This window comes from Electrophorus electricus, chromosome 6 (genome assembly GCF_041902795.1).
Source record: "Electrophorus electricus isolate QZ-2024a chromosome 6, ASM4190279v1, whole genome shotgun sequence".
In the NCBI taxonomy this organism is placed as follows: domain Eukaryota; kingdom Metazoa; phylum Chordata; class Actinopteri; order Gymnotiformes; family Gymnotidae; genus Electrophorus; species Electrophorus electricus.
In genome coordinates this window covers 14016177-14032500 of record NC_137502.1, presented here as the reverse complement: position 1 = coordinate 14032500, position 16324 = coordinate 14016177, and the positions used below count along the sequence as shown (strand labels likewise).

Genomic DNA, 16324 nt, shown 5'->3' with positions numbered 1-16324 from the left:
CGCCAGCTCTCGTTGGATTGACCCCTTTCAGTAACTATGGACTGGTTAATGGGGTAAGCACAATTATTATTTATATTACAGCGGTAAGCAGAAAAACAAAAACAAACAACCAGTTTTTCATGTCAGGCAAAAAAACAACAACAGCTTTCAGAACTTAATATGACGTTCTTAACGAAGCACCTGTTTTTATGTATTTTTCATCTTTTCAGGTAAAGACTATTTGTCTCGCAAATTTTGGCTTCCCACTGGGAGTCAGTGGCGGGTTACAGCGTCCCATAGCCTTCGATAGCTATTTATAGTGTAGATATCTTATTTCCTTTCTCTAGGTGTATGTGTCTCCTTTTATTTTCATCAGCTGTAATAGTATTTACTATATGCCTCGGCGTTTTTCAGAAAGTTGCACTTACGTCGTAAATTGCTATAGGCTTTAAGTGGATTGCGTGTCTAGATCCATGTTACCAACTGAGTTTGCTGTTTCAGCAGTTGGTTGCTGATTCCTCAGACATATACTAAAGTTGATGGCATTAAACTAGGCACAAACATAAAGGGACATAATAAATGTATTTTTAAACTTCAGTTGTTTTAATTCTTGCAAGTTTTGATTCAACTTTTTTCAGTGTCCTGTTACAAGCACATTTAGCTAATCACATGTGCTTCACGTAGACGAGACACTGGTGGCTTGAAACTGAACTGGAATGTAATCCAACAACAGTGTGAACCAGCTTAACATGCTCTTTGCATGTTATGGTCAACAGATGTGAAGTCTGAAGCTACATTTCAGAAGGTGTCTGGAGAATGTCCTGACATTTATTTTTGAGTCACCATGTATGTCACTGCACCAGACAGATAAGCGATAAGCTAGCACAAGAACTCTAGCAATCATACTTTGGGTGTCAGGTGAATATTGTGCAAGTAATCAGATATTGCCAACTGATTTTATTTAATTTTACCTGTCATAAATAACCACAATCTTAAAAAATATTTTTCCACCTGAAATCCTCTCCCATGAGCTGTTGACTCAAGTCTAGAATACCAGAAGAGGTGATCTGAATTGGACTGTTTACCCCTTATTGAGGCACATGGCCGGTTGCTTTGGTGCTTCTTTTCCTCCGTCTCCCCACCACTGCAATCCAGTCTGCTCCACTCGCATCCATGCAGCAGCATCCACTGAGTCACACCTGACAATGCACCAGGACTCACCCCTGATGCACACAGATCAGCTTGGGGTGCAGTGTTGGGTGTATTTAGCAAACTGATTTGTGTGTGTGTGGATGTGTCTAGTTGGGTGTGTGTAGAGAAATAAGAACTGGTAGGTGAAAATTAAGACCTGGCTCTGCTGAGAACGACTGCCAGGCAGTAATTAGACTCAGTGGTACCTTCTGGTCTTGTCTGGGTCATTTGGAAAGAAGAGCTTAAAACTAATGCTTGGGACACTCTACTGTTTGGTGGAAATGAGCAGAAACAGAAATTAGCAGAAAAGGATTGTTGGTGTGTTCTTTTCCTAACTGTTCAAGATCCTACCCTTTTCTCTAGTTTTGAGCCAGCCACCTCTTCTGCTTCCTGGTTTGTTAAAGGATGTTCTTTCAGATGACCCTAATACAAAATAGACATCTCAGACTCTCTTCATGGAGCTCAAAGGGGACCCCAGAGCCTTGTCCTGTTCTTAGCGCTAGGTAAACGGGGTGAGTTGTGATGGATGTGGATGTATTGCTTGGCATGACTGAAAGGAGAGTTGAACCTCTATATGATGAGTGTCTGCTGATACATGGCAGGCCCACAACCTAGTTGTGCTTTTCTAGCTGTCAGCTTTGACTGGTTACAGTATGATCAAGAACCTATGAGTGGCCATGTGTCAAGAGAAAAGGCCCAAACTTTAAACCAACTTAGTCTTTTGTCTTTTGACATGACATGCTTTAAGTTTTACAGCCCCAGAACAAGCTTGAAACACAAGCAGGAAGGACTAGTCTTCGCACTCGTCTTTAGAGTTTTGTGTGTAGGAACTGGCTTATCACTGTTAGATCCACATGTTGCATGCTTCCTGACTTACCTCAGCAGAAGAGTGTGTCATTAGAAAATCGACTAAAGGTCACACTCTTAGAGATGTGGCAGGTAATCACAGTCTATAAGGTCTGCTTTTTCAGCCCTCTTTATTTCATATTTCTTATTGGTCAAGGCTGTTCTGACATGCTTCAGGCATGTCCGTTTTTGCCTATACTTCTCACTTGCAGTGGTTTTGGTTTGAGTTGTAATTACTGATCATAGATCAGCATGGCTGAGGAACTCTGGCCCTAAACATTCAATCCCATTTGAAGTTCCCAGGGCCACCAGATCGGAGTATATTGTCAGTGTATGACACAAGGAAACATCTTCTAATAAAGAACAGTTATCTGGCTGAACAAGTTTTGTAATAAAAAAAAGCGAAAACAATTGAAGACTCCCAAAGTGCAGTAATGCTGGTGGAAGAATACATTAAGCAGGCCATGTTAAAACTTGCTTACCAATTTAAACATATTAAACATTAATGAACATGCAAGCAGTGCCTTTTTGTTGAAGTTGCTGCTGTGTGATGCGATACTGCAATTATTAGTCAAAGTCAGCATGATTTCAGGTAAAAGAAATTTTGGTCCAATTAACACCATCATTCCTTTTGTGACACATTAATAGATTTATAGTTATTGCAACATATTTGATGGTGACCTCTGCATTCTGTCCTGAATTGCACCTATAAACATTTATGATCTTATATTATTCAGTTTGGTGATATTTTGAGCAGAAGTTGAATGTTCTTTGTGAAACATTCAACCGGGTACTGTTTCTGTATGCTTCAAAGCTCTTATGAACTACAGGTGCATGTCTATGAAGTCACTGAGGGCTTTCCACAGAAGTCCTGCCTTCTACACTGAGGTGTCCATGGTTGCCCTGCACACATCAATTCAGTGCAATTAAAATTTCATTCAGTTCAGTTTGCCCTAGATTTGTCCATATCATGCTTCATATAGTTGATATTGTCACTAAGCAGCTTCAGGAAATCTTGGTCTGCCACCCTAATGAGCAAGAAGAGGCAAGCATTAGGCACCAGGAAACACACACCAGGACTCGAGGCAGCAGGGTAGGCATGAGGAAGGCAAGCCTTCACCCTACTGTGTGTGCCTATGGCTTGGAGGCAAACGAACTCCCGCACTCAGTCTGGAGGTCATTCACCAGAACCAATACCTGGACCCGCCTGCAGTCATGTGCTACTTCAAGGTAGACCCAACACAAACTCTGTGAGAATGGCCCAAAGTGCTTTTCACACAAAGCATTCCATTTACAGCCTTATGGTGAACATGTTCACTCAAAAATACCAGAGCCTCAGTGTTTCACAGTGCATGTTTAAGAATAACTGACTAGGCTAGACAGATCCAAGTTGACACTTGAAGTCATTTGACATTGTGTACATCTTTTAGCGCAAGCTGAAAAGGGATCTGTCAATGCAAAGCTCTCCGCCACTCCGGATTCTCCTCAGAGGTGTGAGGAAAGCTGAGGAAAGGACCGCTATTCACTTGCTGTCATGGTGGTAGTTGGGCGGGGTACAATATGTCTCTCTCTCTCTCTCTCTCTCTCGCTTGTCTTCTTGCATCCTGCCTTACATCAACTACAGACTCTTTTTAAATTGTAGAAGCGGGTAAAGAAAGCACCCGGTGCGGTGGGTCCCCTAGTGGGTGTGGCTACCGTGTGTTTTACTTTCCATTTTCGTTGCCCAAATATTGCATTTAAGTTTGCAAAGGTTTTTTTTTTTTTTTTTCACCTATTGTAGAGATTCACTTGTAGTTTTGTTTTCGTCTTTTTTTTTTTTTTTGCTGTTATGTCCTGTCTAGATTGGACTGCAGTCTTATAGGCATTAGCATGTAGACTTTGCGTGTGTGGTCTGTGCTGTTTTAAGGTCACTGGGTGCCTTGTAAGAGTCTGTTTATTTTGGCACCCAGTGACAGTAGTCTGGTGTGCTGTTGCCTCGTAAGGTCTCAGCTCATGCTGTGCAGATAGACAGAAGCTCTAAAGTGTGTAAGTCAGCCTTCATCCCCCCCCCCCCGTGCTGCTCTTCCTCTATCACTCTCCATTTCACTTTCTCTCTTTTTCATCAACTGTTTGTCTCCCATCCCCCATCCCTCCGTGAGTGGTCACTGCACCACACGGGTGTGCGTGCAAGGCTATGGGCAGGGCCCCTGCTGCCTGCATGTGGAGGAGCTGCCCTCCACCCAGCCCTCCTAGCTGCCACTGTGTTTTTCTCCACAGCGCAGCCTCGGTGCTTGGCACGAGCGGAGGAGACCCTGCTGAAGGGGGAGGGCAAACAGAATGTGAAACATCAAAGCCTCTGTTTGGGTTCTCCCCTCCGGATTCCTATGTGCTTGGGTGTTTGCAGTACTCTGGCTCACTGAAGATGCCTTTACCGCTCAATCCCTCCGGCCCGTCCACGCCCCTGCATCTTAGTCACCTTTCAGGCTGGGCAGTGGGCCAGACCGGAGTGCTTTACACTGGCAGGCGGTGGCAGTAGTAGTGATGCTAGTGATGGGGTGCACAAGGGGTCAACAAAGGATCTCCCTTTTGTAGGGGATTGCTTAACTTTCTCTCTGTCTCTCAGCACTGCAGACCAAATGCGTAGCTTTAGCATAAAGCTAGAGAGAGAGAGAGAGAAAGAGAGAGAGAGAGAGAGGCCTTGCCCTCATAGAAGAAGTGCTCAGATGCAGTTTGATTACTGTGTCATATCAATCTTCTCGCAGGACCCCCCCCCCCCACCAGGGTCTCTCTCAGGTCTAAGGAGAGCTGGGATGCAACATGCTGGAGTGTGTGCACATGTGCATGTGTTTGCATGCTGTGTCTACTTCGCCCTGCTTGGCTCTTGAGACCAGACTTTCCCAGTAAGCCATTATAAATCATATCCGGCCTCCTCAGCAGTAGAGGTTAGCCACTTCCCCATAACTAGAACACTCTGTACAACACTCTCACCAGCTATGCATTAATGTGCACCTGAACGTGTACGTGCATGCAGACACTCTCACACAGGCATTCAGAAGATCAAAAGATTGATCGAGGCACCCTGCAACTCCTCAAAAAAATCCCCCCACACAAGCATGCAAAACCACACCAGAACGCTACCCACATCACTGCGGCTAGGCCCATGGCACCCAGAACAGGTCCCAAAGAACACACATATCTCCCTCTCACGATTACTCACATAAACAAGGCACGCTAATGAGGAACCTTACCCTGGTGGTGGTGCTGAATGTTCCCAGACTTTTTTACTGCCTGATCGGTAGATGGAACTGGACCAGGACTGTCAGTCTTTCTTGTGGAGGATCCTGCTATGTTCGGGTGGCTATCCTGGGTCCTGGAGCTGGTACATAAATGCCTTGTGTTGAATGGGACCCTACAGCATTCATTAGTGTTCAGTTGGGCCTAGATAAAAATGCTGTAGGCATTAACTTCAGCATGGCAGGATTCCGTTGTGGGATTTGGGCTTGGTCAGGTGCACTCCACAGGCATGCTGCTGGGTAATGGCCAACCCAGTGAGGACCTCAGGCCATGTGCACTCATGGAAAACCAGGTCTCCAAGCTGCACTGCATAACCGACAGCAAGATGGATGCATGGAATTGTTGCACACGGGCTCAGTTTGGTGTCATGCTATGATGCAGTTGTGCAGAAATCTGTTTTAAAAGCTGGCTGTGTCTCAGCTGAAGTGTATTTTGCTAGGCTACAGTGGTTACCTTTGACTCAATGCTCTTCCTCCATGCATGTTTTCTGTTTTGTGTGGTGGTGTGTACATATAGAACTGTACGTTGCGCTAGCATGGAGTTGGGGGGCCGAGTCCTCTCTGGCTTCATTTGTGAGGTCGTCTGTATGCTACATAAAGCAAAAACCAGCTGTGGCATGCATTCTACCTAATTGGAGAGTAATCCCACAGCATGGATGCTGGATAGGGAGAACAGGGATAAAGGGATAGGGCTTCCATCTTCCAGCTGCCTCCGGGATTAGGGAACGGAGCCGTCCCTGCAGTGGTGACCTCGTGATCCCCCCCCCCCCCATTTTTACTCAGGGTTTTTGCTTGTGTCTCACATTCACTTTACCCATCCACCAAGCACACACACACACACACCCCCTAGAATCTTGTGCGAACTTGTCTAAGTGCAAAGCTGGTCTTTATCAAGTTTGTCTTGTTTGGAGATTCTACTCTAGCCCTGCTTGCTTTTGTTCTGTTCTCGTGTCGGTCCTTTTGTGCCACTGCAGTGCTGCGGTTGGCCGTAACCGACTCGCATAGCTAAGCGCTGACTTTTCATGGCACATGAGGCTAAATGGTACCTCGCGAGGTCTTTCTGCGCACGATGAGCACCACTGTTGGTGGTGGCATGTGAAGAGACAGTTCCTGTGACTCGTCTTTCCGAAATCTTAATCCCAATCTTGTACTTCATCACGAGCAGTATTGTCGGGTGTTTTTCCACATGCCTAAGATGGGGTGTTGGTTTTTGGGTATGTTTTGTGTTTCTGTGCGATGGTGCTGAGCTGCTATTTTCTGTGTTAAAGTGAACGTCAGAGTGAAAATTGAGCTGATTTGATATTTGATAAATCACTGACTTTGCAGACATTGGCTCAGCAGGAAAGAAATGCGTTATAGAAAGTGTACTCATGCTGACATGATCTTAATTCAACCTAGTTCAAGATAGTTCATGAGCTAAGTTCAGTCTAGTCAGATGATGTGGATGAGCTACCGGCCGTGAAATTGGATGACTCCGAGTTCTAAAATGATCTACCTTTGAAGCGCATGCAAATATTGTTTGTAGGTCATTAAATCTGGGCAGATTTTGTATGAGAATTTTGATCATTAATTGTATTGTCTTTTTGTATGGGCCATTTACTTGTTTATTAACAAGTTAACATACACACACAAACACGTGCACGTTCTAGCCAGTTGCATTCAACTCCCCTACTAGTTTTGGCCAGCAAACACACACACACACACACACCTTATATTGACATGAGCTGATAAGTGTTATCTTTATCTTTTTTAAACATTAAAATAACCAAACCTCCAATATACAGCAAATCATGTCATCGTGGCAGCTTAGCTGTTGTAATGTGCTATGGGGTTTACCCAGTAGGTGGAGCCAGAGCTTTAAATGAAGCCTGAAGCAACTTTAACTTTAATGCCTCTAAATTGTCCTGTAATTTATTTGCACATGCGCACATTTATTATACTACAGAAAAAACCTCTACACCTATTATAGGTAACATTCTTCCAAGTTTAGCTGCCAATTGTATGTATTTCTACAAAAAAAAACAACCCAAAACTTAAGCTCCTCATATAACTAACACACTCAGAAATGTAATAATGCTTTTCCCCGTTTAATTCAAATGTTGAATTATTCATTTTAACAGCGCCGTGAACCAGTCGCAACTGTCTCATTCCCCACTTCCTCGAGTCGGGAGTGGCCTTGCCTGCATCTTGGGTGGCGTAGCAGACAGAAAGTGGCCAAGGGAGGAAGGAGTAGACATACACCCACAGGAGTCTCCTGCCTTCCGAAACAATTAGTGAGGCATGGCAAAGCACTGCCTGCAGACCCAAGGGAAATGTTGCGACCCACAGGCTAGTGGCTGTGCAACTGTGCCCATGTACCCAGCTCACCCACTGACAGGGTGTGCGCCAGCTTTAAGTGATAGAATTCAACATGACTTCCTTTCATTTTTTCGTGTCATGCTTCTATATCCTGTTGATCCCTAAAAAAAGAATATAGCTTTCTTATTAGAAGCAACATTGAGAGAAAATTAAATTACATAATTTTCAAAGACTTTGACAACAGGATATAGTGCAAAACCAACTGCTTTTGGCTTAAGTATGCTGCATCTGAAATGAAGCAATGGAGAATGTCCGCTTTAATATTAAAACCTTTCCCATGTACCGGAACACAGCCAGCAGCTGCTGAGCAAGCGAGCACAGCCCTTTAACGGCAAAAGAGAACCCATCCAGCACCCAGCCTGCACAATGGCAGGCCACTCTAGGGGCTGAATTCATCGGCCCTCACGATGGCGGCGGCACTCACCCCGAAAGCAACGGGGTCACTTCTGCGCTCCATTGGCTGAGCCCGCCATGTCCCAGCCCATTCATCATAAGCTAAACCCAGCTGTGCCTGGGGAGCATGGTGTGTGACCAGTGATGGAGCAGGCCTGTGTGTGTGTGTGGAGGGTGGGCAGGTTTGGGGGGGCAACGTGTGTTTGTGGTGGGGTAGGGGGACACATTTGACTAGTTTGTCTTCTGACCCCAGCTGTCAGAGCCTGGGCTGATATCGTTCAGCAGTGTGCTTTCCAAAGTCCTTGGCCAGAACAGCTGCTGAAAAAGTGGTTGAAATCACTGTCAATGTCATGTTTGTAATGCCACGATCGTCTGCCACATTTCTGTAAAAATAGGGGGGGTGGGTGGATTTCGTCATGTCATCCATCTCGACATTGTCAGTTGCACGTGCATATCCAGGCTGGGATTGGCCAATAATTCATAAGTGCTGTTTTCAGTGCAGTCTTGATTTCAATGAGGCGTACCTTTTTAAAAGGCCTACATCTGGCACCTACCTTTTACTTTCACTGCAATTATTTTCAAGTAAGGGTTCCTAGCATATTTAAGACTACTGTTTGGATCTTCACTAAATTGCACCTCATGACCTTGACTGTAGAGTCTCTGGCGTCTGCCTGTACTCTCTCCTCTCTGTTTCTCCCTCTCTTCTTCAGTGGCTGTTCCAGCACTGCTGAGGCTAAAATTTACTGTATCTAGCTTTATACCGCAGGCTGCTTTGGGTGGAGCACAGCCATAGGCCACACCCCTAAACCAAACCCCAGCTTCTCCGTTCAAAGTGAAGAAAGTGTTCAGTGTGTACTGAGGGCTCGTCTTCTGCAGACCTGGGAAACAAAACTCCCAGTATTTGCACACGCATAGAGAGAGGGTGGCATTTAAAACTCACTTTGACAAATAAAATCTTTCTGAAAGAGGCCTTTGGTGCCAGCATACAAAAGCAAAAGTGGTGCGATTAGTTTTGCAGTGTAAGCAGAGTCGGGGCAATGAGGGGTTAAGCCATGGCTGTGTCTATTCTTAGCATCTGTCTGCCTCCTTCGGTTTGGCTGACGTGTAAATGGGCCCACAGAGCACTGGACTGCATTAACGTCCCTTTATGCACATAAGCATGACACAGTGGAAGTAGATTTTGCCAGGTTTTTAGAAAAACGGAGATGGAAGGAGATGACTGATTTATTCTTTTGTCTGGAGTCTTTGCAGTGGGCTTCGAAAAGGGAAGAGGAATAGATATCGAGTTTCATTATCTTAATTGGATTTTGTTAAATTAAGGTGTCTAGGTGTGCTTGTGTATGTGTAACATCTAGTGTGGCACAGTGTCACAAGTTTCTAAAGGAAACCTTTGCTTTGTCTATTGTCAACTCATACTGCCCAATACATCTATTTACATCTGTTTTAATGTCTAGATGGTTACTGTTTTATTTTCTAGATGTTTACTGTCAGTTTACTGTCTAGATTTTTTTCTGTTGAACTGCTGCCTGACTGACTTGTTGAAATGGAAAATAAGTTTGTTTTTTTGCCTATATTTTATCCATTTTCACACTAAATCCTCCAACTGCCATTTTACTTGGATAGCCCATTTACTGTAACCTCTGGATGATTTAATCCAAGTCTTCTCTGCTGTAATGAAATTTAGAAGAACTAACTCCTACTGTCTTAATAGGTGAACCTTTTGATTTTCCCACTATATAGTCTTATAACGTACTGCTTAGTGAAGAACTAGAATTCATTCCAGGCCCCCCTATGTCACTTCTGCACAGGTGCTGGAGTTCTGCTGGTAAATTGAGTCCCTCACTGGATTGTTACATAACTGCTGAATATATCTCTCATTCTCTAGTTGAGTGTTAATTGGAGAGCAAATGTGCAAACTTTCAAAGGATTTTTAATTCCTTCATCCTTTCCATGGATTCAGAAGAATCAGTAAGTTCATCACATGGCTAAGGGCCTTTTCCCCCTTTCTCTGAATACTTGGGTCCACACCCAGGACTGATTCTGGGCTCGTCTGGGGGCAGAACTCTCAATCAATGGTTTGCTTTCACGCAAAAGAATTCCATCTGAACCATGGATCGATTACACAATTCCAGGTTTGCAAAATGTTAGTCACTAGATTCATACATTTACTGCTTTGTTATTTTCCTTAGATAAAAACAGTCATTGCCATTTGGATATATGGCATTTCACTGTTCAGGGGCACATGCCAATAGGGAGCAGTTCTTGTATGAGAGAGCCTTTAGCTGTGCAAGCCAGCAGGAGACATGCATTTCTCGCGATGCTCTCAGTAAATGTACTCATGCCATAAATATGAGCTTATTACAGTAACCTTGCTCTAGTCGTATGACTGCTCTGTGTAGTCATATGTAAAAGTTCTGTGCAGCTCAAACAGAAGGAAAGAGCTCAGTAAGTGCTGTGCCATTTTTCCCCCAGGAGTCATTTATGTTACTCCCAACATGACGAGGATATGCATGCTCCTTGTTTCCATGAGTTCAGCTTTCTCATTCTCCTATTGGCTCTTTCAGGAGGGATGTGGGATTTTCATGTACTGGTTAAGATGTTTGTGTTTTTCTTTTTTCCCTTAAATTTTCTATGCATGTTTTCTATGCATGTTTTATACGTATGCATGCACATTTTATTCTATGCATGTTTTGTAATTGCGTATCTATTCTTTGTGGACATATATTAACGTAATCATCAGCTTCTACAGCAAACATCCAAGTAGCTGCCAACAAGTGTTCCTCCAAGGCCAAAGTAGCAGTAAGAGAATGCGGTACTAGATTACTAGGTCCAAAGCTCTCTAAAATGCTAGCATTAGTACTACACACATTTTCTACCAAACATAAATCATTAGTAAAATGTTCAAGGACATTATCATTAACCACATTCAGAGTTTCAAGGACTCTGGAATTTTCACACTCCCATTGTTTTTGGTTTATTGTTGTTGTTTTTTTTTTTTTTTTTGGGGGGGGGGGGGTAACTGTACAAGACCATTGAGGTTATGTGTTATTTTGGTCATAATAAATGTAAGCATGGTGACACAGGTGTAGTACACAGATTCTGTCCTCTGTGTGATGTTCTTTTGGCAGGAAGCACCCAGCCCTCTGTAGCAACAACATCTGAGGAAGGTGCGTTGGCTGCTTCCCATCATGCCAAGAGCCTTTTGCAGGACGTTATCGGAGCTGCCCATAAACACAGGAAAGCTGATTGCGCATATGAGAATGTCTCGGTAAAGGAAATGGTTCTGAGTAGCACACAATGCAGTGCAGATTCCTGCATCTTTCAAATCTTGTTTCCTTCAAGGGGCAGGGATTGGTGAAGGTGCTGACCTCCAGGGCCCAACTTTAATTCTTAATATTCTAATAACACCACAAGAGTGGCAAAAATGCACAGAGATGTTATGCATAAGTATGTTGTCAAGCTAGTGTTTTCACAAAAGGTTTACCTCAAATATTGGTAGAAAAAAGATGTGAGCATGCTCTTATGCAATGCCTGTGGTTGCCTGGCATGTGAATACAAGACATTTGGAAATGTGATGACATTCTTTCTTTGGGATGAAACAATGTACATGTAGCTCAGTGGTTAAGGTAGTTGATTTGTAATTGGAAAGTTGCTGGTTCAAGCCCAACCCCTGCTGCCACTGTTGGGCCCCTGAGCAAGGGCCTTAAGATGCACTCAGTCATAATTGTAAGTGCTATAAGTATAAATGTTGTCGTACCAGTTTTGGGACCCAATGACCAAGCGCAATTTAGTGCTTTCAACTATTATTGCCTTTTTGGTGTGTCAGATCGAGATGTACCATGAAAACAGTCAGGTGGGTTGGGTCCCAGGATTGTGACTAATGAACCTGATGAGTAGATGGCCAGTAAAAACAAAATACATTTTAGTAATGCAGCAATTGGAATAGAGAAAAGCCAGAACCTGGATGCTTCCAGTGACTGTAAGACTTGCAGCATAGTTCCATGGCTAACATACACAGGCTTGGCAGAGCAGTCACTGTTTATAATTTGTCCTGGAATGGCAATGCATTTTCCTTTTTATGTATTGTTTGTCTTGCCTATTGCATACCATGTTACTAACTCTTTAAAAAAAAAAAAAAAAAAAAAAAAAAAAAGGTTTTAGAAAGAAAATATCAATTTTTACAAGTGGTAATTATTCTAGAAAATGTAGATTTTTATTGTGTAATTTAGTAAGAGCCTGTTGCTACTCTTGAAGTAGCCATCCCTTGTACATGCCAATGTGACAGGCACTAATCTGTGAGACCTGGACCTCCCAAAGACCCTCTTATCAGCTCAATCAGGCAAGAGCGAGACTTATCCAAGCACCACAGACTGAGTTGAGCACTCACGTCCCTCCAGAGTTCTGCGGCACATGTAGGGATTGCCACACAGTTTGCATTATGGGTGCATGCATTCACTGATTCTTGTGTTGCGGAGAAATGTGGAGAGGAAGCGGTCGTTCACACTTTGAGGTATGCCCATGAGAACGCCAAAATGGCGGAGGGAGAGTCAGCGTGTGACGAGAGCAGAGCGGGGCACTCTCGTGGTCTTCTCAGCACCCTGTTTTACAGGTACTCGTGGCCTGACTGGTCTGAAATGCAGCTTGTGTCTTACAAACTGATCATTTTCTTTCCGCATCTGTCTCTTTTCTCAGATGTTTTTACGAGGTGAAAAAAATTGTCTTTCTAGAGTCACCTGAAAATTACTATGCTCACATTTCAAAGATTGTTTTTCAATGCTCAACTATTAGTCATTCATGGGCCTATTAAGTTTTTAAATGATGTTTAGAAGTCTCACTCTGCACTTTTGCAGACGCGGTCTGTGAGTGTGGGCTATGTGCGATTCAGCTGGCTGCTGTGGGCACTAACCCTTCCGGATATTTATGAGCCTGGATATTGGATGAGGTGCTAGACATGCTGTAGTTATAAAGAATTACGGTTACAAAGAAAATACTGAATGCCCTTGTCTGCCTTCCATCTGCCGTCACTGCTTTCGTAGTCCTGCTCATTATGCTCTTTTACCTGTGGCTGCAGTGAAAGAGGCCTCTGTTCTCTCTGCGCCTATCCCACCTGGCCGATGGCTGTGAGGCTCTCTTGACCCTCCTCTCTCTCCACAGAGTCTTGCATTATTTTCAGCACAAGCGCACACGCATGTTCTTCCACACCTCGTCCAAGAAACCTCACTTTTTCCAAAGGGCCCCCCGAATTTATACTATGGGTGGACCCAAAGAGAGTTATGCGGCTCATTTCTCATTGGTTGGGTTTTACCACGACGATAACGGTCAGATGGCTACGGCCACGCTGAAACCATGTCATGTTCCTGAAAGTCGGATGAGTCGCATGGCATTTCGCTATTGTGCCCACATGCTGATCCTACAGTTCTTATTTTAAAACTGTGTATATATTTAACTGACTCTGTCAACCTTCACACACTGTTGCATTAGGGATATTTATAGCATATGGGTCTTGCAGCCTATAGACATGTTTTACTCTAAAAATAGGATTGCAGGAGAGGACACGAGAATGCTTTATAATCAAGAGTCATCATGGAGCAGGACTTGGGTCTTGTAATTACTGGACATGTATATTAATGCTAGGATATTGCTTGATGGCACATTTTGCAAGCCATGGTGGTTTGTTTCCTTATAGAATCCTCCCCATTATTAATTGCATTGCCAGTATTGCTGCTGTATTTCTAATTAAAGTGGGCAGATGAGTAGGTAAATTGTGTTCAGTCGTTTACTGCTATGCTTTGGCTCAGTAATTGAAGCACACTAATTAATGCATAATGTTCTTCTGTTACTGTTGTAATTAATCAGCTTCTGTTCTTTTAGCATTGCAAACAGACCCGCCTCCATGCTTTGGCTTAAAATGTTCAGTTTTTTAAATGTATGTTAACGGGCCAGCAAGTCGTTAGCATTTGTGTCTCGATTTGTGGAAATGCGCTTCCCCAGGGCAGAACCCTTTATTGTCAAGTCTGAACACGTCTCATAGCACTGCTGGGAAATTCCAGTCTGTTGTACAACTTTGACATTGTCATAACATGTCTGCGTAGTCAAAACACTGATAGGCATACGAAGTGGTGTGGATTACGCTTCGGCGAAAATTGCCATATAACGCATTGTTAATAGATTTACTTCTTTAAAGGCGTTAAAAACGATTTTACTGGAGAAGTTTAGTTAACTGTAAACCTACATGAGTTCCTGTTTTTCCAACATAAACTATTGGAAACTGAAGATTGTTTCAGGAAGTTATAAGGCTGCGAACCATATCAGGTCTCATTAAGAAATTTCCATTTTCCATATCTTTCTTATGGGTGTATGATAGTTTATCTGTTTGTTTATCTTTTTGTGAACAGTCTAAATATCTGTGTCAACATTTATTTTTTGCATTGGGTTACTCAGTGTAACGGAGGCTTTGAGCAGTCTTTCTTCCCGCCTTAGCAACTGTCCAGCTTGCTGAAATTGGCGCTTTGACGCCAAAGTTTTTCGTCTTCCAAATGTTGCAACTTAGCTCCTCCCATCCTTTCTCTTGGTTCCTCCTATCCTTTCTATGATTGGCTACAAGTTGGACCGGAGGGCCGGTGAGCCTCCGCTTTGCCCGCAATGAAACGAGATGAAATGTAACCAGAACAATCTGTATTCCTTCAATCGGATTCTGTGATCGGAACCGAACTGTCAGTATTGTCAAAGGTAAAAGCAGGGGTCTGTCCGCAATGGTCGGAGATCACACCATATCTGGAGACAACACGCTCTCTCAGCGGTCTTCTAAAAATGGATTAAGTTGTAAAATGGTCCTTCAAGCAGTTGGTAAAGTTCTGAGGTAAATCCTGGCTTTTGTGTTTTCCAGCATGCGCCGTACTGTGTTTACTGCAAAGACGCTCATCTGAAATTATTTAAGCAATGTCTTTGTTTACTGTATAGCACCGAGACCTGTCTGAATAGAATGGAAAGTTTACACTAACGATAGTAGCCTTTAACCACGTCTTTTCTATATCGATAATAACAGCCTAATAAGTACTTTGGCAGCCTACTGTACTGACTATGTAGCTAGAGTAAAACACAAACGTGGCTTCAACCCGGTATCATGTTTTAAAGGTATAGATCAATACTGTGATGCTGTATTTGGTGCATTTTATGTTACTGAATAAATGTTTAGTAGCACAAACAGGAACATTACTAGTGGACTGCACCTCAAATGTGTTCAGGTGAGAGTCAGAAGTGATTGATTTCGTTATCAGAATTAGAATGCAGGCTAATTGCTTTGTTTGGTTTGGGCTTAAAGATATTCTTTGATCTGTGAACTTGGCCTCAGGTTAGATATGGAGCGGTGTGTTATCTTCCCGTTTGAGCATATCAATTATGTCTCAGAATTACCCCTAGGATAATTCACTAGAATATCATAACATTGGAACTCGCTGTGGCTTTCATTTTTGTGTTGGCTGTGTTGACGATATCGAGTCCTTTTACAATGCTCAACAAAGCTTTTGATATAGGGCTGTATTCTGACGTGTGCAACCCATTGCTGTGAGCATCTGATTCAAATCAACATGTGTATAATCTCAGGTTTGGAATTTAATTTAGTTTACTAAAAGGATTTACAGCTTAATACAAATACAGAGTTCTTCAAAACACTTTAAAAATTATTTAAAAAATACAGTATAATAACTTTTATTTACAATTTCTTGTGACAAGTTTGGGTTTATACCTGTAATGGATAAAAGAACATCAGTTTCCATTTCCAGCAAAAATAATTTCAGATGTCCTAAAATCTTAAATCTTAAAATAATAATGAAAAATAAATCTAGAATATACATGTACTACCCAGGTATCAGGCCCATAAACAGATGGATTGTATTTTCTTTACATTGCCCTGGCTGACATCAGCACCAGCATCAGATATGAGCAGTCAAAGAAATGGGCATTGCTCATCAGGATCAGTTCAGAATCAGTCCATGATCGCTACACTTTGAGTGTGAATGATGTTCTTCAGTGTGTGCGGTGCAAGTATAGCATACAGAAGGCTTGACTAGACAAAGCACACAGGCTCTGGGGAAATGGGAAAGTTTGGCACACAGTGACCACAGTCGTGGAAGAGGCTGATGCCATTGAGTCAGACACTGTGGGTGGGCAGTGGAGATCTGAAAGACTGCAAGTACTGCCACTTCCTCTCCAGCTCCAATGGCAGCGTACCGTTCAGGTTTCAGAACTTAATGGAGAGGAGCAATGACTTTCACAGAGTGAGAAAT

General features: G+C 43.1%; 1 protein-coding gene across 3 annotated transcripts in view; it reads left to right on the top strand.

Moving 5' to 3' along the window:
* Positions 1 to 16324, top strand: part of mob2b (MOB kinase activator 2b) — a 27235-nt gene that overhangs the window by 435 nt on the left and 10476 nt on the right. Inside the window, exon 1 of one of the 3 annotated variants that reach the window (XM_027008010.3) lies at positions 1 to 53. This exon is cut by the window's left edge and continues 435 nt beyond it. In XM_027008010.3, coding sequence (XP_026863811.1) covers positions 37 to 53 — 17 coding nt within the window. In that variant the 5' untranslated portion in view covers positions 1 to 36. Of the gene's footprint in view, positions 54 to 12442; positions 12649 to 14656; positions 14899 to 16324 lie in introns of those variants that run through there. The other 2 variants (XM_027008009.3, XM_027008007.3) reach the window with 2 other exon arrangements.